Source organism: Equus przewalskii, chromosome 15, assembly GCF_037783145.1.
Source record: "Equus przewalskii isolate Varuska chromosome 15, EquPr2, whole genome shotgun sequence".
Lineage (NCBI taxonomy): Eukaryota > Metazoa > Chordata > Mammalia > Perissodactyla > Equidae > Equus > Equus przewalskii.
The window spans coordinates 74,535,552-74,555,300 of record NC_091845.1 but is presented as its reverse complement, the minus strand read 5'-3'; the positions used below and the strand labels follow the sequence as shown (position 1 = coordinate 74,555,300).

The 19,749-nt window shown below is 38.2% G+C and overlaps 1 protein-coding gene across 10 annotated transcripts in view; it reads right to left on the bottom strand.

Moving 5' to 3' along the window:
* ARMC8 (armadillo repeat containing 8) overlaps window positions 1–19,749 on the bottom strand; it is a 93,060-nt gene that overhangs the window by 70,647 nt on the left and 2,664 nt on the right. For 4 of the 10 annotated variants that reach the window (XM_008519547.2, XM_008519548.2, XM_070576155.1 and 1 more), the window contains exon 2: window positions 2,833–2,909. The exons of 3 other annotated variants lie outside the window; for them this stretch is intronic. In XM_008519547.2, the coding sequence (XP_008517769.1) occupies window positions 2,833–2,909 (77 nt within the window). Of the gene's footprint in view, window positions 1–2,832; window positions 2,910–11,527; window positions 11,709–19,749 lie in introns of all 10 variants that reach the window. 3 more of the 10 variants (XM_070576154.1, XM_070576156.1, XM_070576159.1) reach the window with 1 other exon arrangement.

Genomic DNA, 19,749 nt, shown 5'->3' with positions numbered 1-19,749 from the left:
AGGAGGCTGCCTTTGGTTGTTTACACTCTGTGGCCACCAGCTCCCTTCTACCTACCTATTTTTGTCTAGTAATGGTCTCTGTGTGACTCAATGATGGTTGTGTAATGTGTATAAGAAGCAAAGAATTGGTCAGCTCTCTTCCTAAACATTATTTTGGTACCCCCTTTCTTCTATCAATACTGTATTATTCCACTACTAGAGAAGGTTACTTAAACTTAATAAAATGTTAAAAATATAATTCACTTTTCATTGTCTTGACTATGTATAATTAATTTGCAGACAGTGACAAAGTTCAGGAAAGAATTAAGTCAGAAAGAATAAATATTTCTGAGGAAAAGGAAGATTTAAAAAATTAGACTACACACACCCCTATAAGGCCAGCTCTATTCTGACATACAGTGGAAAGATTTTGGGTGATCTGTCCCTTGAACCTGTAACAGATTTTAGTATCATAGCAGCAATCGCACTCACTGGCATGTGTTATAACTCTCATTCTCTTGTCTGAGTCAAGAATTCTAGCCCCTTTCCCTCTTCTCCTTCAGTTTGAGTTGTTTTATCTGTTTGATATTTCTTATTTGAGTTTTCCTTTCTCTTCTTTGAAAAGAATCATCCTATTTTTGAAGTTGTTTTAAATTAGGACCAATAATGACAAGTGCCAATTTGCAGGGATCCACAACATACCAGGCACTGAATTTCATATTTCTGACTTAATTCTTACAACAACTTTACAGATGATGAAGTTGAAGCTCACATAAATTAAGTAACTTGCCTATACACAGCTAGGAAAGGACTTCACTAGGAAATGTCCGAACCAGGACTTCAGCCTCCTGCTGTCTAGCCCCAAAGCCCAGGCCCTTTCCCCTCCACCCCCTTCAAAAGCCTTTCTTATCCATCTCAGCAGACAGCTAAGTGTCTGAGACTTGATAATTTTTTAAGAAGCGTAAGGCTATCAAACCACACCTTAGCTGGTTTGTTATAACACATTCTTCCCGATTTTTTTAATGGTTTTTTGTATATTTTACCAACTTTCAAGAAGCTAGTGTTCTTTGGTAAACAAAAAATTTCAAAAGTGACAAGCAACACTCGAATTAGCTGTTCATATCAGATATAACTCAAGATACAAGTTTTTCACACAGAATTCTTTTTTTTTTAAAGATTTTATTTTTCCTTTTTCTCCCCATAGCCCCCCAGTACATTGTTGTGTATTTCTAGTTGTGGGTCCTTCTAGTTCACACAGAATTCTTGACTGACAAATTTAGCTTTTCTCCTAAACAACCATAGTAGCAGTAATAATAAAAATAATAATAACACCATCTTCTACTATCATTCAATGAATACTTAATGAGCCTGACATTTTCAACTATTTATTGAGGAATCTTAAGTGATTTTTAATCTAGGTGATTACATTAAATCACCTAAGGATTTCTGGGATTATAAACACAGAAAGCTGTCTGGCTGTGTGCGGGAACTGTCTGCTCGTCTAAGGAAGAGTGTTAAGTTAAACCTATCCCCTCAACTAATTTGTGTGTGTAGGCACAACCCAAACTGACGTATTTAACCGATGTATTTAACATAGCTTTTCTTGGTAATAACCAAACTAGTCTAAAAGTGGGGCTAATTAAATCATTATAAAGTCTCCTGGTGATAGGGACAAAAACAAAGTTAACATAATGGAAAAAATAAGAACACCTCCTATTTCTCTAAACTGAGAAGATGTGAAGACAAGGTGTCAAGTATTCCAGGTGGGTCTCCATCCAGCTCCTCACCTTCCCTTCCAGTTCAATTTCAATAATCAAGCAGCCTTACTCCCTTTTAGCTTGCCTCCACTTTACTAATCCACATCCCCAAGACATCCGGTCTACAATGCCTTTTTTCGGGGGGAAGGGGGTGGCCAGCAAAAGAGGGTTGGGGTTTGAATAAGAATTGTAGTCAGTAGAAACTTCCATAAACAAAGCATCTCAGCCTTGCCATAGTTGAGCGAGAGTTAAACTAAAGGTACTATTTGGCTGATAACACTAACAGGGTAAGAGAAGAAGAAAGGGACTCATTCGCGCTTCACTGCTTTCCCAGATGTATCTCATCCTGACCCTTTTTTGTGTCCTCCTTCCCCTGGACACAGTTCAGGCCTGTGGGCCCTGTGTGTTTCCCAATCCTCTGAGGAGTCTTAGGCTAGACTTTATTCCTTAGAACTAATGTGTCAAGAGCATGATAATCTGCTCTTTGAAGAATTCATCTTTCAATCTCTTGCAACCTTATCATACTTGTCCCACTTAATTTATTCAAAGCATAATCACCTCAGGTATGTTGCTTAAAAATATGTCCTCTCACCAAACACAAGGAAATTTTGGAAAAAAGAAAGGCATTTAGGTTATCAAGAGTTTACTTAAATTTTCTAATGACTGCTTTCTAAATTCTGATATTTAAAACATCACTCAGACATTCAAACCTTAGAGACAGTCTACGAATTAACCAAAAACAGAACAAAAAAACCTTCTGACCTATTCTCCCACCCCTTTCCAATTATAAAAGATCATCAATTTTATTGTCTTGCTTTTGCTGGATATTAAAGTCACAAAAGCATTCTCCAAAAGAAACATTCTTTAAAACGAAAAACAAGCATTCTACAAAAAAATGAAGCTGACCAAGTCAGTAAACAACTACCCAACAGACAATTCTTTACAGTACAATATTAAAGTCATGAATGTCAAGGAGTCTTTCCAAAACAAAAGAAAAAAGTTATAAGCCTGCATTTTCAGAATTATAATATTTGGCAGATTCAAACACGAAAACAAACAAGACTTTTTGATAGACTCTTAAATACATACTACTTACATGACACCTTGTAGAACTTTCTGGGGATCAGGGTCAAATAGCCTGTCAACATAGTGGCGACTGCTAGCTGTTACTTCCTAGAAAGTGGGGGAAAAATTATGACATCTGAAGCCATGCAAATCACAAATTCACAGCATCACCCACAACATCAAATAGCTATTTAATCTAACTTAAGGTAGATGCATTAGAATTTCTATAAAATACTTATTATATTAAATCATTCTGAGAAAAGCTTGTGACAAGATAAATAATAAGATGGGGACGAAAGAAGATATCTGGTCTCACTAAAAACATAACTAGACAGTGGGACCTTGGTGGTGAGCCCTGCAAGGTTTGCCAACAAAAGCACTGGGAGTAAGTGTTAAGAAGCAAGCTGAGTTTCTTAATTAACTTAATCACCTACATGTGAATAGCAGATAGGACTGTTGCTTCTGTTCAGTATCCACGAAAGGCAGAAAAGCTGGCTCTCGGCAAGGAAAAAGGCTAAGGAGCTCAGGAACAGTCTCCGAGGGGCAGTCTAGGTCAAGAGGAAGATCCTCGGATTGGTGCAGAGGATGTGCACTGCTAGGAGGCAGGCACGTGCAAAATGTAAAAACCAAAATAAAGCAGTTGTCACGCTTTCTGTGAGGGAAAAACAACTAAGAATAAGAGTGGTTTATCAGGTCCAACAGGATTCTCTAGTCTCAACTGGCTGAGGCTCGGCAGAAGGGGGAGAGTTAGTGCATAAGGAACAAGGGCACTTACCTCCTTTTATTTGTGTTGTGGGGCTTGTCCGCTATGTTATTTCTTGTAATACTTATTTCTGGGGGGTTATGTTTATCTTTTATGTTTAATTTTCAATACTTAACATTATTTAAAACAAAGAATGTATGTCTAAGAACCAGAGAAAAAGAATTTTTGTCCCTTGCTGTTTCTTCCTGAAGTCTGCTGGAATATGCTTATGTACTGCCACTCATTAGCAGTAAATTATTATAGAGGGGAGGAAATACTTTTCCAATCTACCCAGAACTCTTGATCAGAAAAAGAGTTAACTGCCAAGACACAATGCCAGCTTAAGCTTCTGAGTCACCAAAAACAACTCTGGAGAAAAACTGCACAAATTCTAATTTCCTGACAATATAGTTAATCCAAAATCAAAGCATATTTTCACATTATGAGCTTGCTACCAGTATATCCTCATAGGCAAATCAAATTCCCACATTTAGTACGTACTCCATTTATAAAGAACAAACCATGGCAGCAAACAAACAAAACTGATGAAAATTCTTGTGCCCACCATCGTACCATTACAATACCTAATGGGTACCAACAGGGTCTGGTTTCCTCAACATAACAGAATCATAGGGTTAGAAGGACTCAATAATTATCTGTCCCAATCCCTTGGTTAACAAATGAGGGATGATCTTTACCCAGATTGTCAAATGTCAAGTAGGGATGTAAACAACTACACAAATATATCAACAAACAACATAGGAAGAGCAAAATCCAGAGTAAAACTGAAAACAACACTCCTGTAATAAAAACAGATGAGTTTTGTCACTCTATTTGAGCACATGGCTTTCCTGGCTCTCCAATACGGTAAATGCTTCTGAGCATCTCACCCCCTTAGTCTCTATCTAGGGACTGATCTTTGATTTCACTCTTTCTCTCCACACTCTCCCACAGCTCTACATCTCTTGCCTCTCAATGAGGTTTAAAAAAGGGTACTTGGGGTTAAGACTTGTATCTTTGTTTTTTTTTTTTAAGATTTTGTTTTTTTTCCTTTTTCTCCCCAAAGCACCCCCCCAGTACATAGTTGCATATTTTTAGTTGTGGGTCCTTGTAGTTGTGGCATGTGGGACGCCACCTCAGCATGGCTTGATGAGCGGTGCCATGTCCACACCCAGGATTCAAACTGGCAAAACCCTGGGGCGCCGAAGCAGAGTGCATGAACTTAACCACTCAGCCACGGGGCCAGCCCTCAAAACTTGTATCTTAAACAACATAAATTTCACCTATTAACAGCAATGTTCTTTACTGTTCTGTTCCTGGTTCATTCAATTTAACAAGCACTGAGTACCTATTATATGCAAGGCACTGAGGAAGGCATTAAAGACCAAAAAAAAAAAAAAAAAGAATTTAGTAAGGCATGGCCCCTGCCCACAGGAATTCATGCTCTATTGTAATTGTGTTTACATATTTATACTCCCTACTAGAATACAAAATAGAAGTATACACACATAAAGGCAGCACTGAGGAGGGGTTAATGAACTGGGAGAATCAGTGAAAGCTTCTTAGAGGAGTTGGTTTTGGAAAATGAACAAGGAAAGAAAGAAGGAATTAGTGTCATAAACACAGCCATAGGGCATGTGAAGCCAACACACACACACCACCTGCAAGTATACCAGTTGCTGGACTGAAAAGTCTGGAAAGTACAGAGGCAACCACAGAACGTAAAATACAAAAGGCTAACCAATAGGTGGCCCATGACTGGAGAGTTCAGACTGCCTCTTGGTCAAAGTTCTTTGCCAGGTGCCAAAGAAGGTACAAGAGGATGTTAAGAAAGAGCCTTGCATTCAAGGAGCTTCAGTCTATAAGGAGGGTCAGTCATGTACACAAAAAAATGATCCTCTGAGCTGCCTAGGTAGTAGCAAGCTAAGGGGATATAGTAATTTATTCCATCTTATTTTACTCTGTGCATTCGCCCAACATATTTATTTTTCTGTCTGCGTGGGACAACTCTCATTATTTCACTGCTTTCCTTTGCAGATCAGGTCACTTTCCCCCTCTTATCTCTCCACTCTTCTTTTAAAACGCAGCCTGGAAAATGTAAGAACTTGAGAGAGAAGGTAATTGGTGCAGATATAAATAGGTTGGTCAGGGAAAGCTTCTCCAAGGTGACATTTGAGCAAAGATCTGAAGAAGGTGAAGGAGTAAGTCATGTGCCTATCTGGGGGCAAAGCTTTTTAGGCAAAGAGAACTGCAAATGCAAAAGTTCTGAAATGGGAAGCGCCTGCTGTGATACAAGAACAGGAGGCCATCATAGCTGGAGCAGAACGAGCAAAGGAGAAAGCAGCAGGAGATGAGGTCAGTGAAGAGGGGCCAGATGGTAAAGAGCTGTTTTGTCCAATATGATAGCCACTAGCCTCAGATGGCGACTGAGCATTTGAAATGTGGCTAGGAATTACATTTTAAATTTTTTAACTTTAATTAAAATTTAAACTTAAAAACCAATACTGGATTCAGTTATCAGGAAATGTTTAAGAATGTTTAGAACTACTTGGGTATGTAAATCTACTTTTTCAACTGTAAATTTTATGAAACCTAAATGCCAATCAAGTATTTCTGATCAAAATTTAGCATCCAAATTGTGCAAAATACACACCAGATTTTGAAGACTTGATATAAAAAAGTAAAATAATTTGATGTTAATTCCTTATATTGATCACATGTTGAAATAATATTTTGATATATTGGTTACATTAAAATTAATTTCATCTATTTTCTTTTTACTTTTACAGCATGGCTGCTAGAAAAACTACAAGTACATATGTAGCTTACATTATTTTTCCACTGGACAGTGCTGGAGTAGAGCTTTGTTGATGACTGTAAGGATTTTGATCTTATGGCATGAGTTGGAAAGCCATTAGACAGGTTTGGGAAAACAGACAGGTTCTGACTTGTTTTAAAAGGATCACTCTGGTTGCAATTTTAGGAACAGACAAAAGTATGGAGTGGGCTAGAGGACGAAAGCAGGGAGGCTAGGTAGGAGGCCATTTCAGTAGTGTGAAATGCTGTTATTTCAGAGAGACGATGGTAGCCTGAACAAGAGCAAGAGTTTAAGAGTAGTAAGACTTATTCAGATTCCAGATAAATGCTGAAATTGAAATGACTGTCAAATTGGATATGCTGTCAGACTGGATTCGGGGTGTGAAGGAAAGGAGGAGCCAAGGATAACACTTAAGATTTTTGCCTGCACACCTAGGAAGACTGGGTCACCAGTTAATGAGATAAGGAAGACTGTGGGAGATGCCGGTTTGAGAGAGAAGATCAAAAGTTCACTTTGGGACATGTTAGGGACAGTTGATCTGGGCACTTCTTATTTACTCCAGAAATATGAGAAGCACTGGGGTTCCTTCTTCCCTCCTGCCCACAGAGGCAAGGTTAGGAGGGTTTCTGATGTTCTGTCCTTTCAAGATCTGGCTTCACTCTGACCTCAAAACAACAAGGGCCTTTTAAATTACTTTCTGTAGCCTCCAGCAGCTAGAAGGGATTGTACACATGGTGAGTCCTCCATCCTCCCAACCAATAGAGTGAATGTGCCAAGCAGCCAGCCTAAAGCTCAAGGTACAGTCTGTGCCTATGAAGGAGAGGAGAGCTAGCCAGGGTCAGACTACGATCTCCACTTTTTGGCACAAGGCTTCAAACAAACGACCTAGCAAGACCTCAAAACCCAGCTCTGAACTCATTTTACACATTCAAAGCTGCAATAAAGTCACCACAAATGTACACATTAAAAACCTGTTAGAGTTTATGCTTAATAGTACTCCCCCCAAAATTATATTATGTGAAAAATGCACATGGATCCCTTCAGCAGAAAGTTTGTAGACACCAAATTTGTGACTAGAGAAGAGCTGAATCTACTGTGTGTAGAAATGGGTACTGGTCATTAAAAAAAGAAGAGAAGCTTGAAGCAAACTTCTTGCAGGAAAACAAAGACAGAAACGGGTAATGAGTCGCCTTCTATTGTGGAGAAGTATTATGTGGAAGCAAGTTCCCTTTTATTAGGTGAGCATCTATGATAGGCAGCTTCTAAGACGGCCCCCAGGGATGCCCACCTCCTGCTAGTCAAGCCCTGTGCAATGTCTCCCTTGAGTGAAGACTGGACTTAGTGACTTGATTCTAGCAAACAGAATGCAGCAGAGGTGAAGAGATGTCATTTCACAGTTCTGTCTGTCTGTCTGTCTCTGTCAAAAGCCAGCTGCCATGCTGTGAGTTGCCCTGCAAAGTGGCCCACCTGGCATGGAACTGAGGCCCTTAGTCCAAGAGCCCACATAGAACTAAATCCTGCCAATAACCATGTGAGCGAGCCTGGAAATAGATTCTCCCTCAGTTGAGTCTTCTGGTGAGACATGACTCCTGCTGACATCCTGACTGCCACCTCAGGAGAGACTTTCCGGCAGAGGCATCAGCTAAGCCACACCTGAATTCCTGACCTACAGAAACTGTGAGATAGTAAACATTGTTTTAAGCAGCCAAGTTTTAGGGTAATTGGTTACATAACAATATAATAGATGACTAACAGACCTTCAAATTTGTCACCAAACTAAGGTAATTTTAAGATTGAAAGAGGGAACTATTAGTAACTGTTACAGAATATTACACATAAACCAAGAGGTTGGAGACAAACTGAGCCATATAATCCACCTACCTTTTATTCGTCTTTTATAGTACAGTAGACCCCCTTATCCAGAGGGATACGTTCCAAGACCCCCAATGGGTGCCTAAAACCATGGAGAACAGAACCCCATACACACTATGTTTTTTTGCCTATACATACATAACCATGATAAAGTTTAATTTATAAGTAGGCACAGTAATAAATTAACAATAACTAACAACAAAATAGAGCAATTATAACAATATGCTGTAATAAAAGTTACTTTAGATCTTATCAACCTCAGCATATGATTATTTTTCTTTCCTTATTAAGTCGAGAACTTTCACCTTTTCACTTCTAGGAAGGACTTCATGGCTTCTCTTTGACATATCTGAATTACCAGCATCACTACTCTTGTGCTTTGGGGCCATTATTACGTAAAATAAGGGTGACTTGAACACAAGCCACAACTGATCTGATAACTGAGAAGGCTACTAAGTGACTAACTGGTGGATAGCACGTACAGCATGGATACACTAGACAAAGGGATGATTTCCATCCCAGGCAAGAGGGAGTGGGGCAGTGTGGGATTTCATCACACTACTCAGAATGGTAGGCAATTTAAAACTTATGAACTGTTTATTTCTGGAATTTTCCATTTAATATTTTCAGACCACAGTTGACCACAGGTAACTGAAACCGCAAAATGTGAAACTGTGGATAAGGGAGGACTACTGTATATACAGGGTTCGATACTATCCATGGCTTCAGACTTCCACTGGGGATCGTGGAACGCATCCCCTGCGGATAAGGGGAGACCACTGTACAAAAGAAAAGAGGAAAAACTTAAGGGCACACTAGAATAGTCTCTAATTGCCCTCCTGAATAAACTACCCATGAGTGGGGTGAATTAAAATTCTGCCTTTTGAAAAAAAATTCTTTAGGAAGGATTTTGAATGTCAAATTACTACGTCTTAGACTTGCCATGAACAGGACTTAACTCAAAAATTAGGAGAACTAAATGTGTTCAACTGAAGTTTTTGAGTGAAATGGTGAGTTTATTAGACAATGAAGAATGGTAGTTTAAGGGTTAATAAGGAGACATCAAACTATTTTATTTCTTTCATTAAAGTCTTGCTCTACGTATATTTCACTATAATACAGTATTCTTTACTTCTAACATACTCAGGCACCGGGTGGTAGAAAGAACAAATGATGTGGCATTTGAAGACTTGAGTTTGAGTCCTAGTTCTAACACTCACTAGCTTTGTGATTTAGGGCAAAAATAAAATTTTGAGACTGCTTCTTCAACTATAAAATGGTGATATTACCACATAGCTTGGAGTGTGGATCAAATGAGATAATATACAGGAAAATCCCTCATAAACTGCAAAAGTACCACACAAATACTGATTTCAGGGAAATTCAATTTCTGTACAAAAAAGTTAATTGCTTTAACAAGTGTACTAATGTGCACTAATGCTCCTCTTGGTTATTTATATTCACGGTTAAAGCCTAATTATTCAAAGATTCTTTTCCTCACCTGATAGTAGCTTTCTCTCAGAGCAAGCTAAGTACTTAGCAAGAAATAAATATGCACTTAAGGGCTGAACTTAAAAATCTAACTTTCATTACTAGAGATTTTTAAAGCTGCTAAAAGATGTATAAACATTTGTAGAGTTTTTATCACTAACTTTAGGTATTGCCATGGACTCAGAGAATATAAGATCACAGTTTAGAATACCAATGTATAGTTCAAGGAAGAATCAATTTACAGTGTTCTCTTTCCCATACAACCAACCCAGAAAGAAAAGGTAGAGAGATAATATTTCTATGATACCTGACACTTATTTAGTATGTTACAGTTTACAAAGCGTTTTCATATCTATTTACTCATTTAAATTCATGTGCTCTTTAGAAATTAAAATGTTACAGTTCTCAAAGGAGAATTCTGACCCCTAAGAAATGAATGTTTAAACTAGTGATTGCCAACCAAAATTTAATGCTGATTATTCCACAAACTACTAGGAACCTCAAGATAAAATTGTTCATAATGTTCATCATTCAGCAGTGTCAGGGAAAATCTTGGTTTTGGGGAGAGATAAAAGAAACACGCAAAAAAACAGGACGCTTGAACTTTATAAAGATTTAGTTTAAAACCTATTTCAGGCTGAAATTCAACAGGTGAATATCTTTAATTTACCAGGTATCATTCTAGGTGGTGGTAACAGAGAGAGAAGATAAGAGTCTCTTACCCTCAAGGTGTTCACAGCACAGAAAGGAAACAGATAGAGAAGCAAGTAAGTTACAAGTGTAACTTGAAACACAAGATAAGTGTAACCATGAAAGTGGATACAAGATAAAAAGAAGCTGATACAGTTAACTGAAGTACTGAAGTTAGGGGTGGAATGGGCTATGATGCCTAAACAGTGAGGATGAGTAATCTGAAAGACTAATATTAACTTGCCAGGTGAAAAAGGGAGGAAAAAAAGACAAGGACTCCAGGTGGAGAGCCCAGCACACACAAAACAAAGTTCTGAAGCCATGTGATGTGTTTGAGAAACAGAATTTAGTATTATAATGATATAGTACACACTTGGGAATACAAAACAAGCTGAAGTTGTACTCAATTCAGTCAGCCAACAAATATTTAAACAGCTATGCAGGCCCTGTTCTAGGCAATGACTAAAGACCCCCCCCCCCCAAACAAAAAAGAAAAGAAAAGAAAAGAAAAGCCTATCTCCGCAGAGCTTATGTTTCAGCAAGGGGAGAAAGATAAAAAGCAATAAACATAATAATTAAGTGATACAGAATATTAGGGGGCTATACATGCTACAAGGGGAAATGTTTACTAGCATATTTCCATGTCCTTATACTAAAAACTGTCACAAGCTGGGGGGAGGGAGAAGTACAGGAGAGAAAGGGAGGTAACTAGGATACATCTACCATTCAGAAAGTCCCATGCTCTCGGCCTCTCAGCAGTTCTAAATAGGGACAGCAATACTCCCTAAGATACATTTTATAAATCCACGGAAGTGATTTTGGCTGTCAAAATGACAACAGGTGTTACTGATTTCTAGTGGGCAAGGACCAAGGATGCTAGACGTTCTGCAATGCATAGGATGACAGGCCCACATCCCCAAAGACTTTCCACTATGCAGTCACACAGGCAAGAAACCCATTTTTAATTATCTGAGCCTAGACTCTAACTCTATTTTATATATAAACAGAAACTATGTTTTGAATCACTCTGCTATACAATCAATTTTCCAAGAATGCAATTAATTCTCATATGAATAAAGAAAAGGTTGTACTTTGTCTTGTTAGGAACTTTACCACAAGTTGTTCATTTTAGCAAGTCATGTCAGGGCCGGCCCCGTGGTCGAGTGGTTAAGTCCACATACTCCGCTTCAGCGACCCAGGGTTTCACGGGTTCCGATCTGGACGCGGACATGGCACTGCTCATCAAGCCATGCTGAGGTGGTGTCCCACATGGTACAACCAGAAGGACCTACAACTAAAATATACAACTATGTACTGGGGGGCTTTGGGGAGAAGAAGAAGAAAAAAAAAAGATTGGCAACAGATGTTAGCTCAGGTGCCAATCTTCAAAAAAAAAAAAAGAAAGAAAGAAAGTCACATCAAAAACAATACCACTTACTGTATTTAAGTAACCATTCCATCATACCTATATCAGTCTGTAGCGAAGTGGTCACATTCACAGCCAAACTACGGACCTTTGCAAATATATGACTACTTTATTACTTCTTTCTAGTACAGAAGTACCTGAGTATTTGTTCATTTAAATGATATAAATTAGTTTCCTGCTCTTTCTTTCTTAATACAGCCAGGGCATTATGCCAACTCTTAAAGTTACCTGTGAGGATAGTTAACTTATCTATGAACTTCACTTCAGGACAGCCAAGGAGGCTCCACAAAACACATTTTAAGAGGAAGGTGTTAAGTCTGGTAGAGGTAGAGACCACTACCTGAAACAGCTACCACTCCAGTCAGCTGGAGCCCCAGAACCTCTTCCTCATTCCAAAAACTATTTGAAACCAAAATCTGGTTTTCTGATGCCTCCAAAACTTTCAGTCCAAAAAAAAAAAAAAAAGACTTCTTTTGTCACTTTCACAATTTTCTGAAATCCCAAATAAGTCTACTGCTTAGATCAGTCACAAATTCACATTATTCATTTTAAAGCTCAGGGACACGACATGTTTGCAGTTGTCCCTAAAGAGATTAGGGCTGCCAGTGTCCAGAATATCAGAAATCAATACTTTAAAATCAGTATCTTACTAAATTGTGCCTTAGTTTAAAATCATATGTTTCCCCCTTTGTTCTGGTAAGATAACCTCACAAAATCCTAAATACTGCCTCACTCTTGCTTGAAGAGTTCTGGTGATGCAAAGCATTTCTCTGCCAGAGTTTATTTCACTCTGACACTAACTGCTAGACAATTCTTTCCTAATTTTGAGGGGGAAAAAATCTGCCTCCCTCTGGAACAATACCAAAAGGATAATATCATCAACAAAAAAGACTAACCTTTTCCTTGCAGAAAGCTATCATGACCTTCCTACGTAGTATTCCAAAATCCCCACTTGCCTCCAAAACGAAGAAAAATTGAAAGAAAATGCCCCAATGCTACTTAAAACCCAAGAGTTTGGAGGATTCCGCCCCCCTTTTTTTTTACTTTTTGTATTCTGGTAAACTTTTGGCCCTGTTAGGACTCAGATTCTCATTCAATTCTTTCAAATCCTTTATACTTTCACATAGCATTTTTGCAACTATTTTTATCCTTAAATTTTTTTTGTCATGGGATTCATTCTTCAGTGTTTGCAGAGGCTCACATCATCCTCCCTCCGAAGATTAACCAAAGCCTTGATAAACTGCAGCCTCTGCAGCTAAACTGCAGCTTTAAAGTTCATAAAATGGCGCTTCACAGTTTGGCTGGATCCCATCAGTGTAGAATGTAACATACTTATGACAACTGAGATTGTCATATAATAGAATATAATATGCTTTAATTTCACAAACACAATCAAGAAATACTTAAATATATCATTTTTAACTTAACCTACTTGGATAAGAGGCAATCCTGACCTCTCAATAAATAAAGGCTGAAAAATCAGACTTTAACATGTTGAGAGAACATATTTTAAAATAAACAGTAAATAAATCAGTGCTTATAGAGTTTGAAAATGAAATTCTCACATGTAAGGCAGTGCACATATGTTTTAAAATTTAGATGTTTGGAAATCTGACTCTGACACTTTATATAACAGCATATGACAGTGGGCAAGTCAGCCTCTTTGGTGCTCAGTTTTCCCCAATAAAAAAATGGCAAGGATGAACTCAAGATTATCTGCAAGTTTCTTCCAGGCAAAGATTCCATAATTTTACATTGACACAAAGGAGGATTTTTATTTCATAATAGAAAAACCAGGGCACAGTTAGATTAAAAGGGATATGAAGAGTAGCCTTTACTTTTTCTGTAGTGAGTCTTTAATGTAGTAAAATATTATTACAGCCCTTGTATAATATCAACAATTGCTATTAACATGCTTTGGTAGTCACAAGAACTGGGAGCAATTTAGCATTCATGCTTCTTTCTAATCAAGCACTGCAATGTTTAGCCTTTTAAAGTATAGTACAAATCACAAAGAGTTATTTGGGTCTAGACGATCTTTAAGGTTCCTTCTCACTATTAAATTCTATTTGTTTACTCTTCAATGTGGACGGGACTGTCTGAAGACTGAGGGCCAAGAAGAGATCCCTCCAGAGAGAGTAAATAAACTAAGTAAGGACCTATGGTGCAAAACAGCATAATCTGAAAGTCCAAGGGAGCAAGAACCATCTTTGCGGCGTAGGAATGACAAGGGTTGTGAGGAGTTTTACCAACATTGAGATACTCTCTAGGTTGGCTGAGGTTCATTTAGATGCCTCCCAAGATGATAAGACAGCCCAGGAAACCCACTAGGATGCATTCAAATGCCTAGTTCTCAATCCTGACACAACAGAGTGTGGCTATTTAGACATGGGTATGGTGCTGTCCTGGGCCAAAAGAATAGTTCAAATTATTATTCACGACTGCAATCATGAATTTTAAGATCGCAATGACTTAGAGATCCTAGGTACCATCTTTTATGGTACACATCAAAAGCAGTATTGTCCAGATAGACTAGCTGCCTCCTGATTTAAAAAAAAAAGGCCTTATTTGCTTCAGATTCTTAGAGGCAGTAAACACCCTTGCCTCGGAGCTATCCATGGTGCTTGACTCAGACTCAGCCCACCACTTCCAGCAATTGGTGCATTAGCTAGCTTTCCTATTAAAGTACAACTCAGGATCTGTCTGACCCATTATCCACACTGCAACCTGTGACAATCATGCCAATATTATGGGCCACTTGTGATCTCTGTCTATTCCACTTTGCCTGTGCCCAGATCCACAACTGCCTTACTTTGTCCTAGCTTGGATCTCTAGCTAACCTAGGTCTGCCTCCCGGGCCTGCTACACCATGTGCTACACAAAGCTCTTTCTGTAGATATGGAACACTTTGTGGAAGATCACTGGCATACTCTGGGCAAAAGATTATGATTCTTCAGAGCCAAGTCCCCTACATGACACCTTACGTGAGTTTTAAAACCTTATTGGCACAATTTTTACCATTCCAAAATGATTTTAAAATTTTGCTACATATGTTTTTGTGGCTGACTTTGGGATGAGTAAAGAACAGCACTGTTAACTCAAGACTGTTGTGTGGGTTTCAGGGATTCCATCAACCCCTTGAGATTATGCGATTCTTTAGGCAGATGCATATTTTTCTGGGGAAGAGGGTGTTGAGACTCTTATCATTAAAAGGTTTAAAACCACTGATCAATATGCTGATGACTCCCAAATGATGATCTTCACCCAGGTTTAAGCACTAGACCTTTTTATCTATGGTGTAATAAACACATTTAGTCTTTGTCCCAGTTCCTGGCACAGAGCTCCTAAAACCCTTGGCATTTCCTGAGTGATATGAGTGTCTCTGCTTATTCATAAGGAGTTTTGAGCACACCTGAGTTTATGCTAATGAATGATTAGGCCAAGGTGTCCCTAGAAATTCTAACCTCAGGATGGGACCGGTTACCAGAAAGACCAAGTGATTAGAAGGTTGGAATTTTCAGTCCCACTCACCAACCTCTGGGAAGGCAGAGAGTTGGAGGTTGGAGACTAAAGCTCTATAAAAATTCTTAAATAAAATCTGATGAGCTTCCAGGTTGGTGAATGCATCCATGTGCTGGGAGGGTGGCACACCCCAGTTCTACAGGGACAGAAGTTCCAGCACTTGGGACTCTTCCAGATATTGCCTTATGTACCTTCATCTGGCTGTTCATCTGTATCCTTTATAATATCCTTTACAATAAACTGGTAAACAGAAGTAAATGTTTTCCTGAGCTTTGTGAACTGTTCTAACAAATGATTGAACCCAAGGAGGGAGGCATGGGAATCTTTGATTTATAGCTGGTTAGTCAGAGGCACAGAAGAACAACCTGGACTTACAACTGGGATCCAAAGTGGGGGAAGTCTTGTTAGAATGGAGCCCTTAATCTATGAGATCTGACACTATCTCCAGGTAGATAGTGGCAGAATTGAGTTAAATTGTAAGACATCCAGCCAGTGTCCACAGTAAACTGGAGAATTGCTTGGTGGTATAGAAAACACTCCAGAATTTCCAACTGCCTATTGGACACCTCTAAATGGATGTCCAGAAAACACTTCCAACTCAGCATGCCCCAAGTGAAACCCATTTTTCCTCCTTACTCCCCTAACATGTTCCTCTCCTAATCCTCATCACCTCAGTAGATGATACCACCTAGTTGTAAAGGTAAAAATCTTACGAATCACGCTTGATCATGATGACAACTTTCCCTTTTCTCCTTCCCCTTATCCAATCAGTCACCACTTACAACTTTTTGAAAGTCTAATAAGTTCTTAAAACACTGCTGAAGCAAAAGAATCATATGTTCTATAATCATTTCCCAGGTGGTAAAGATCTCCAAATATTAATAAGTCTTAGAGGCGGGAAACTCTTCCCACTGGGCCACAACTGTTCCTTTTTAATAGAAAGCATGACACTGTCTCATCATTCCCCCTTCCCCAATAACTGAATTACGAATTTACTAAAGGCTGTAGCTAACTCTTCATTCTTCTGATTTTATGGAATGAGGTCAAAACAGTTTTCTTTTACCAAAGTGACAAGTGGGAGCTGTTTCTGCAAAACAGCTCTTATTTGGAATACCTTTCATTCCTATCTAAACAATCCCAGGGATCACAGCACCACTGCTCAGTGAAGGCAGATGTTCTCCAATTTCCAGAAAGTAACAGGAATTTTCCTTTGTCAATAATTCCATATCTTTAGGCAGAAGCCAACATGACAGATGGCACTGCAAAACAACTGCCAAATCAGAAATCAAAAAGACACAAGCCAAAAATCACTGAAATTCCTGGCCCCTGGCACTATTTTAAAATTTGTAATGAGAACGGGAGGAGATAGGAAGCTTAGATCTCCAAGTGAAATCAGAAGACCCCACATGAAGGTGTCTCTAATTCGTGGTAAAGCTTAAAAGACTTCTTGAGCATTTATTGTCTGAATTCAGATGGCAATCTTTCCTTAAAGAGACAGCAAGATGTCTGAAAACATCTCCCATTCTTTACACACTGCCAGTAAAGATTAGGAAGTTCATATTGATTAATTTCTTTTAGGACCACCTCCTGACATACTGTGTGCTTATTAGTGCTTTGTAGAGTAAACCAATGGCAAACCTTAAAATACAGTGACCAGATTTTACTTTGCATTTATTACTAAAAACCAAGAGAAGCCAAATTCATGCTTATAGGATTAGTTGGGCTTAACTTCACAAAAAATTTTTTTCTAACTATTGTCAGTTGTCCATGTAAAAGAGCAAATCAATACACAGCTTAAGGCCAAGAAAATGCTTATAATTATCAAGAACAGAACAAAATCAAGGGACATCCAGATTTGGAATATCCTACACAATTTTAACACCTGCTTGTCAAAAAGGCCTAACGGCACTGAGAAAAGATTGTAATGGAGGCAATTAAAATTAATAAGTGTCTTAGTGTCTATATCAGCCTACAATATGATTCAAAAGTGTTTTATTACCTTGCCTCTCTCAAATCATAACAAAGTGACCAAAGTAAAACGCAATCATCCTCTTAACAGGGTCTCTCACAAAGCATAAATTTTCATTTTGATTAAGTACAATTATCAATTTTTTAAAAACAGGTCGTGCTTTTGGTGTTATGTCTAATTCTTCACCAAGCCCAAGATTCTGCAGATTTTCTTCTGTTTTTTCTAAAAGTTTTATTTTGTTTTACAATTAAATCTATGATCCATTTTGAATGACTTTTGTGTAAGATAGGAAGTTGAGATCAAAGTTCATTTTTTAACCTATGGTTAAGAGGATGAAAAAATAAACTACATACCAGGATAAAATATTTGCAAAGCATCTATCTGACAAAAGACTCATATCCAGATCATATAAAGAGTTTTCAAAACTCAACAGTCAAAAAACAAATAGTCCTACTAACAAGTGGGCAAAAGGATATGAAGAAATATTTCATGAAAATATTTCATTCATATTTCAATAAAATGTGGATGGTAAATAAGTAATGAAAATATTTTTGACATTACTAATCCTTAGGGAAATGCAAATTAATACCATGATGAGATATCACTATACATCTGTTAGAATGCCTAAAAGAAAAAATAATGACAATATTAAATGCTGGTGAGGGTGCAGAGAAACTGGATCTCTCATATATTACTGGCGGGAATGTAAAATGGTACAACCACTCCAGAAAAGTCTGTCAGTTTCTTTAAGAACTAATCATACATTTACCACACAACCTAGCAATAGCATTCCTGGGTATTTATCTCAGAGATAAGAGAAGTTATGTCCACAAAAAACGTGTACATAATCATTCACAGCAGGCTGTAATAGCCAAAAACTGGAAACAAGCAAAACCTCTAATAGGTGAATGGTTCAACAACCTGCGGTACATCCATACCATGGAATACTACTTAGCAATAAAAAGGAATAAACTATTGATACACAAAACAACTTGGATGGCTCTCTCAAGGGCATTATGTTGAGTGACAAAAGCCAATCTCAAAAGGTCACATACTGTATGACTCCATTTACATAACATTATAGAAAATGACAAAATTATAAAGATGTAGAAGAGATTAGTGGCTGCGAAGGGCTAGAGATAGTACAGGAGGGGGAGTAGGTAGCTGCGACTATAAAGAGGTAGCATGAGAGAGATCTTTGTGGTGACAGACTAGTTCTGTATTTTGACTGTGGTAGTGGTTACACAAATGATACAGAACTATACACATACTTATACCAATATCAATTTCCTGGTTTTGATATTGTACTATAGTTATATAAAATGTAACCAATGGGGGGAACTGGCTGAACTGTACACTGGGATCTCTCTGTACTATCTTTGCAACTTCTTATGAATCTATAATTATTCCAAAATATAAGTTTTTAAAAAATGAAATCAATGTAAAATCATCCAAAAGTTGGGGAAATATGGGAGAATTTATAAATTTGTTGAAAGGGTGACATAATGCTAAATGCAAACCAAAGAGGGATAGGGGTGATCATGGTGGAGCCTAGAAAGATAGTTGGAGAGTTTGTCCAAGTCCCCAAAATAGATAGTTCAAGCATTTACTGAGTACCTAGTATATGCAAGACACAGTGCTATAAATAGTAGTGAGATTAAGAAGAAAAGGGCAAGCGCTTACCTCTGAATTAATTTACTCTCTAAAAAAGTAAGACAGAATAATTATTAAAGGCCTCAGGACCTCTGCAAATGCAGTTCCCTTTGCCTGGAATGCTCTTCTGTTTTTCTAGCTAGGTCTTACTCTCATCCTTGAATCCTCAGATCGTTGTCACTTCTTCATCCTCCATATCATCCTCACCATCCTCCATATTAGATCACGTTCCCTTATTACATGCTTGTATAGCACTCTGTATTTTTCACTCATAACACCAATCATCATTCACAAAGAACTGTGTGAAGATTTGATATCTATTTTCCCTATTATACTAAAATCTCCAAAAGGTCAGAGACAGGTCTGTGTAGCTACCACTGTATTCCCAAACCCAGTGCTATGCCTGGCAAATGACGGAAGCTCAAAGAACATTACATAAATAAATCCATACAAAGCCTATAATTTATACGTACAAATGAGTGGGCAGATAATATGAGTTATGGGGTTTGGAAGAACCCAAGAGCTTGAGAAACTTAGTTTATATGGCATAGAAGGTTCACGCAGCGGATAAAGAATCTTATATCCAAAGCTGAACATAAATGTCAGCCCTTTGGTAATAGGAACCCACTAAAGAACTGAACCAGGGAAGCAGTGTGTCCAATGTGTTCTATGGAAAAATTAAAGTGGAGAACAGACTTGAACTGAGAGGCTAAGACACCAGGGGCAGTAAAAACTGCAAGGACACTGTGGTAATGCAGGCACAAA